This window comes from Heliangelus exortis, chromosome 30 (assembly GCF_036169615.1).
Source record: "Heliangelus exortis chromosome 30, bHelExo1.hap1, whole genome shotgun sequence".
Lineage (NCBI taxonomy): Eukaryota > Metazoa > Chordata > Aves > Apodiformes > Trochilidae > Heliangelus > Heliangelus exortis.
In genome coordinates, this window is record NC_092451.1 from 4253749 (window position 1) to 4261165 (window position 7417).

At 40.0% G+C, this 7417-nt stretch overlaps 1 protein-coding gene across 1 annotated transcript; it reads left to right on the forward strand.

Annotated features, from left to right (window-relative positions):
* The first annotated feature begins 3272 nt into the window (after positions 1-3272).
* On the forward strand, positions 3273-7417 carry GKN2 (gastrokine 2). Its single transcript, XM_071729091.1, has 6 exons — positions 3273-3719; positions 4450-4503; positions 5006-5137; positions 5624-5734; positions 6445-6598; positions 7169-7417. Exons 1-6 carry the CDS (start codon positions 3708-3710, stop codon positions 7246-7248), a joined length of 543 nt encoding a protein of 180 aa, XP_071585192.1. The 5' UTR covers positions 3273-3707; the 3' UTR covers positions 7249-7417.

Genomic DNA, 7417 nt, shown 5'->3' on the forward strand with positions numbered 1-7417 from the left:
CCAAAGTTAAATCTTAAAATGGGTTTACCTTATTGGCACATGCCTTGTGTTCACAGAATCAGGACAGGTTTCCTGGGGAAGTGCTCGCTGATAAGAGGAGGCTGAGATACCAGCCAGATTGGATTAATTCCATACAGGTAGATGAAAGGAAACTTGCCATGGCAACATAGTGTATCTTATAGTAACTTTTAAATTAAAAAAAAAAAAAAAAAACAAAACATCAGGCACAGAGACATGGTGCCGAATCAAATTTATCGTGACGCCTTGTGCCTACGTGGCAAAGAACCCAGGCTGATATTTTATCCATAGCTGATAGGATTTTTAACCTAGCAAGGTTGCCACCTCTGTTGATTTAAAAGATGGATGTCAGTCCCCAGGAATCCTGAGGTTGGTTCTGTATCAGAGAAAGGACTGAATTCCTTTCTTAACCTTCCCTTCTGAGCTCGGTCAGCACTGCTGTCTTCAGGATCTGCTTTCCAGTGTCCCAGCACGGCCTCTGTGTCTTCACAGAGCCTCTTCCTGAAAGTGGTACCTGGTTATGGACTAAGGGAAGGGACCATGAACCAGGGATAACCAAACATGAGTACAAGAGGAGCAGTTACAACAGGCATCTTACATCAACTGTTGTTTAGGATGTAGCTTTTAATATTTCTCTGAATTTGGTACTTACACACAGAACCCCAGCATAAGAGCTTATTTGCTTTGTTTGTTGTAGAAACTTCGGAAAATATTTAGTGTTTTCCTATGCCAGTGCAAGTGTCCGTGTCTCTTTGGTGAGGAATATTGTCCATTCCTCTTTAATAAACTAAAGATATTTATCTGTACAGAGGTAGCCTCAGATAATTTGGATTTTCTTCTTAGCTGTGCATGTTTGAGAAGCAGCACTTTTGGAAATAAGTGCTCCTGTGCCCAGTCCAGAAGTGATTGTTATTTAACAGAAGCTCTGTAAGTCCTGTTGTGCACTAATTGCTCACTTTGCTGTAGTCCAGCAGGGGGTCGCAGGTTCCTCTTTGTTGACTTCAGTCTAAACTAACATCTCTGAACTTCATTTTCCACTGTTGTAAATTACTGAGGATCCATGATGCATATGTTGTTGGAAAAGCCAGGAGAATCTTACTATAAGAGGCACATATGTCCCTAGTATCCAAGATCTGAAATAGACATAAAAGTCTTATTTGGTATGTCACAAAATTCTTCCACAGTGTGGAAATTTCATTAATTGAGTAGTTCTCATGGAAGGCATTGAGAAACTGAACTGTAGTAATGCTGATCCCCACAGTGCCATTAGCAAGGAGCTGAAAGCAGTTTTGCCCATTCCTTCCAACAATTTGGCCATTACTGCAATGGCTTCCTTGCCAATTTGGTCATTACTGTAATGTGTCACATTTGGAAGCCTGAATCTCCAAATCTTCTCTCAACTTCTGATTACTTGAGTATGGCAAACACCCAGCTGGAGCATTTGACTTACAAAACTAATTACAGGAGTAGAAACCAGGAAAAAGGGCAGGAAGAAGTGCTTTTACTGTATAAGACCACGTTGTTTTTCAAGTGCAAGTTTTTCTGTCTCATTTTTAAATCTCTGCTCAGGGCATTCTGTTTTCCTACTGAATACTTATGCCACTGTGCAGCAAACTCCCAAGGCCAAGAGCTGCTCCAGGCTTGTCCCCAGCCTCAAAATAACATTTCATTTTCTGCACATTTACATGTTCGTGCGTTTTTCTAAGCCTAGCACGAACAAAACTGCTGAATTTATTTCTCAATTTGTCCTTGAAAACTTGCTGTATTTTATTTAACTGTGGAATGTCTTTAATTCTGCTTGACCTGTCCTTGTGCCACAGAGATTTTTCTAGAATGTGTCACCTTACCTTTATCTAGTGTGCTGCATGACCAGCTGAGTGCAAATGGAAGCATAGACAATGTTGTTGATTTTCTGAGGTGTTGCCTCTTTCTTTACTTTTCTCCCATTACCTTCTCTGAACCTGATAACATGAATATTTATGAAAAGTATCTGAAAAAAATACCCCAAACATTAGTCACCAGAAGAGTTTATTATGATAGTATAATCTCTCCTTAACTTGATTTAATCCATCTCCCCTTATGTGTTAAAATTTTTGTTTGGTAATGAGATTTGAAATGAAATTGTACAATTATTCTTTTTGTTTGCTTTTCAAAGTTTGTTTGTTTAAATGGTTTCTAGTGGATGACAGTGCCAATGGGTCCATTTCTTCTGGCATTTTATTTATGTAGGTCAAGGTTAATTCTGTAGTTCTTGCTCTGCTCATATTTATGCCTGAGCATATTGATGCTTAAGAAAGCAGAAGCTTGAGCTGCTTGGGTGTTTTGTCAAATAAATGCCTGTATGATGATACAGTGACTAATGGAAGTTAATATAAGCTCTAGTGTTAAAGCATTTAAAACTTACTAAAACTTTTTGGTTTATTATTTGACTGCTGAGGTACATGCTGAGTGTTGCTGTCATATCTGTGATCTTAGAAATGATCTTTTGAGAGGAAGGGACAGAGCCAGCTTTCAGGAGGAGGGTAACATCACTCTAATCTAATTACTCTGACTGTGCTTGTCACAGTTTGATATCTGTTCACATGGATTCTGATAAATTGCTTAGCAGCACAGGGTTGTTACACTTGAGATAACATTGCATGTGGAGTTAGGTGGAAGACAGCAAATGCATTCAGTTTTCCTGTTTTCATTGAGGGCTGTTTGAGGCCTGATGACTGAGTTTACAAAAATGTGTTGGCTGTTAGGTGGAGTTCTTTTTTTGTTTAGAAGGGAACAGGCCTCAATTATGACTTTCCAATAGGAACACACAAAGGAGTGTGTTTCATCAGGGTTCTGACACTGGCTGATGTGGAATCACAGAGAAGCAGGAGTCCAGGTGAGATTGTAGTCACAGGAGAATGCTTCCCATGGCAACACCCTGCAGTCATTGACATTTCCATAAAATACAGAAAACAGTCATAGCTTTAAAGGAGGGATCCCCATTGTGCTCCTTTTGTTTTTTGACTTTGTAAAGTACACATCCTCTGAAGTTCCATGTCACTCCTTTGTGTGATGAGGAGGCTAGAAGTTACCTCAATTGTCTTGTGAAGCACAGTTGTGATTCCTAATCCCATCACTAATTTCAATGAATATGTTACTGATCAGAAGTGGTCAGCACTTCTCGTTGAGAATTCATTAAGAGATGGTAAAAATGTCTGAAAAATCAGTCAGCCCATGGCCTACATGCCTTGCACAATTATTTCTTTCCAGGATTTTCCTGCAGACTATCAGGCTGTTAGGGATTATATTTCAGAAGATAAAGTGCAGTTTGGATGAATGAATAGCAGAGTTATTCCTGATGTCATTTAATTTTGGACAATAGCCTGATAAATATTTTTTAAATGGAACCACCAAAAGTGGGAATTCCTCTAAAGTTTAAACCAGTAAAAAAGTAATTTGTAATGACTGATTCTGCAAAAGCTGACTTAGTGAGTGCCTCTAACATATCAGGGTCAGGTTATCTGTACCAACCCCAAATTTAGATATGAGGCTTACTATGGTGTGGCATGTAAATAAGGACTTGTTCAGGTCATGAGAAAAAGTTCTGTCGAGTGTTTCCCACACCTGCACCAAGATATAAATGTTGAAGGTCTCTGGGGTTTTCTTGCACTCTTACTTTCTGCAGCCTGTTGGTCTTATCTGAAAGAAAAATGAACGGATTTGTGAGTATATCCATTTTTATTGAACTCATATTGTAGAAAGTTCCTTATTTTTAAAAACAAAAGGATAGAGAAGGTGATGCTTGAGTAAGTGATACAGCACTGGCACTAATAAAGTCTCTGTTTCTTTGGATTGTTCAATGGGAAGCTTGCATTTCTTGCTTGAACAGTAACCCTCTTTGGGCATCATTTGACCAAAGGGTGCAGAACTTGATTACCACGCAGAAGGGTGATTTAGTTATGATTTAATAACTGCAGTTGTAGAGGCAAATGAAGAAGTGATGTGGCATCAAGGAGGGACTTTTGAAAAATACAAGAAATGTGATGCTTAAGTTATTCTGCATTTTCAGTTACAGGCAAAAGAACCTAAGAGGAACTTTACAGTGAGGAATTGTAATTTTTTTCAACTAATACATGTTAAGTGGGTAATTTTTCAAACCAGTGCTACGGCTGCCTTCCTCAATTCATAAAACTTCTGTCTGAAAGGGTTGTCAGGCCCTGGCCCAGGCTGACCAGGGTAATGGAGGAGTCCCCATCCCTGAAGGATTTAAAAGCTGTGTAGATGGGATGCTGAGGGACTGGAGTGGTGGACTTGGCAATGTTAATTTTGGACTTGATGATCTGAAAGGTCTTTTCCAACCAAAACAATTCTATGATTCTATGAACTGGATTGGGTTTTTGTATGGCACTGCCTGATATTTCTGTTGAGTGAGAATGCTTTTTCCTTTTACAGGCTGCAGTTGTTTTTTTGCTGGGAGTCTTCTGGACTCAGGCTTCTGCACTGGAAGTAAGTAGAGTGAAAAACCTTCTACTGCCTGTGCTCATTTAAAATTTATTGGATCCCAGGGCACAGGACAAAGATAACAGGAAGAATAGCACAGAAAAAGCCCATCATATGCTTATTGTAGCATTTGCCTGAACTAATCATATAAACCAACACCTGTGTTGGTGCTTAGTAAGAAGAAACTGGGACAGACACACACACACATCCCCTTTGCTCAATCCAGATTTTGGAGATTGTTGCAGTCTCCTGCTGGTCTCTGCTGCCACACATAATGCTGGGGTGCCCCATGTTGATTCTCCTTAGCCTCCAGTGAGGGGTTGTCCCCTTCTTTCTCCCCCTGAATCTCCACCCCAAGGGCTTCCTGAGATTACCAAGTTTTTTTTTAAGGGAATTTAATATTTACATAAAGCAATCAGACTTGCTTATTTGGAACAAAACGTTTGTTTATACTGCACCTTTGAAACAAGCTAGATGTTGAACACTGATCTTGTGCTTTTTACCAAAGACCTTTGTCCTGCAAGAACCTGGCAGTAACTATGTCACTGGAACCATGACCATCCACAGTGACAAGCACATCGTTGATGTCCACGTCCGCTCTGGTGTGTACTCCTCTGACACCATTTTTGACTACGCACGTGTAAGTAAACCTAAGAGTCTGCCTAAACTTAGTCTCTGAGGAAGTTTTTAAGCTAAGAAATTATCTTAGTGTATTCACACCTAAACTGTCCTGAAGCACTGTCTCTTCGAAGGCTGTCATCACCTTTCCTCACATTGTTTCACCCCTCACATGGTGTAACTTAAAAGACTTGCAGTGAATCCTTTTGGTGGCAGCTCATGACAGAGAGGAGAACGTCACTGACCTGAATGAGGTCAGGGCCAAGAAGGGTCTGCAGCACTCAGGTACTGCAAGTGCAGCAGAAATCTGTCAGAAAAGACACTTCCAGTCTCATGGACAGATGTTATGTGGGAAGGCTGCTTCTATTTCCCAGAGGTGACAATGTAAATGCAGAGTCATTCCACATCAGTAGCTTCTGTAGCCACTTCATCTTTCTTCTAGATTGTCCTAAAGAGAGAATCAACTAATAGTAGTAGTAGCCATTATTAATTATATTTTTTATCACAGGGTTATATTGCGACACGGTTATTCATACGAAATGCCTGCTTTATCATTAAAATAGACAAGGAATTCATCCCAGAGCTGGAAGAACTTGGACGCCTGGCTTTTGAAAAAAAGGTGACTTTGTAGTGAAACTGTGAGCTGTGAACAAGCAAAGGGACTGTGCAAGAGTTGTGTGGTGTGCTGGGAGCTCTCCTTCCTGCCTTTAAGAATGGATGTTCTTAGGAATGTCATTCACTGCATCAGCAATGATGAAGTAGATCTGACAGGACAGTGGATTATCATTGTGACTAGAACTGCAAAGGTTCCCTGTAATATAATTTGACTGGTTTTGAGATAATCTCAATGTAACATCCCACAGGCTTTTCCTTTTTTTTCTCTTCTCATGCTGATAGTTTGAGCTTGACATAACTACAAATAATTTTGTTTGCAGAACAGAATTTAGAAATTTACTTTGACCTGTCTTTGACTTTCTTATTCAGGCAACATTTTCAAGAAGCTGAGTGGAAGTATTGTCTGGAGATGAACTTGAGTTCTGGCCTGTTTTATGGCAGCCTGACAGGAATGCATTTGCAGCAAAACAATTGATGTAGCTTATTATGCCAGTACTAGAGCTCAGTTTTGCTGTTTGAGAGAATTAATATGTATTTTTATTTCTGAACAGATAAAAAATAATTAGTTTTCTATAAAAGCTTGTTGCTTCTTCATCTGATGCTTTGTGTGAGGCAAAGGAAGGAGATTTTACGTTTTGGGATTTTCTCAAGGGTTATTCTAGTAGAATGAAAGCAAAGCTGCATTACTGATTGTGTCTAACATTTTCTTTTTAGACAATGAGGACAGTATATTCTCCAAACAACGTGTGGGTGCAGTTTCAATCTGGCAATTCCAGGCTAGGGAATTTCAAGGATTGGCTTCTCTACGGTAAATCCATTGAACACCTCTGCTCAGGGCTGCCTCTCTACCAGCTGGAAAAGGCTCAGCGTAAGTTACAAGATGAGAACATTCTGCTTCTGTTACAGAGCAATAAGCACCTTTCTGTCCTTTCATCCTGAGTTTACATACATTCTAGTACCTTTGAAGCAGGAACACAACACCCTGTTTTAGAGAGGAGAGGTAAACTACCTGTCAAGTCTGAAAGGATAAGGCTCTAGGATGCTTTAGAAAAATGTGGTGAAACGCTGATTTTCATTGTTAGGCATCTAAATATCTGCAACAACTGCCCCAAAATGGTTTGCTGGGTGTCAGAGGAAGCCATGGTGTGGCAGCTGGACCCAACTTATACCCTGATGATACAGTGGTCCTAAAAGGCATCTGCTGTAGCAGTGTGCTACCCACTGTATGAGGGTTATGGGAAAAGAGGAGCACAAAGGTGATTTAAAGCTGTACAGACATCTCCTTCCTTTGAGAAATTTTACACAAAATCCATTGAGACCAACAGGAGCCTCGAATAGGATCACAATTGGGGATTGAAATTTGTGTGTTTTAACAGACTTTTTCTTGCTGCATTGAGAGATCTTGTCACTGATACCTTCTTTTGTTTGTTTCTTTTAGCACAACCAGATTTTCACAGCTGTGCCAGAGCAGGAATTCCAAGCATTTTGGGCCTTAATGTCTGTGAAAGAGCTGCATAGTCTGGATCTTGGCAATTCTGCATGGAAACAGTTTGGGTTTCTGCATGCATTTGTGATGGTTGCCATGCTCTCCAACAGGAACAAAACTCCATGTTAGACTCAACTTGCCACTACTTGCTCAGTGCAACAAACCTATGATATAGCAATAAAGATAAAGCTGTCATTAAAA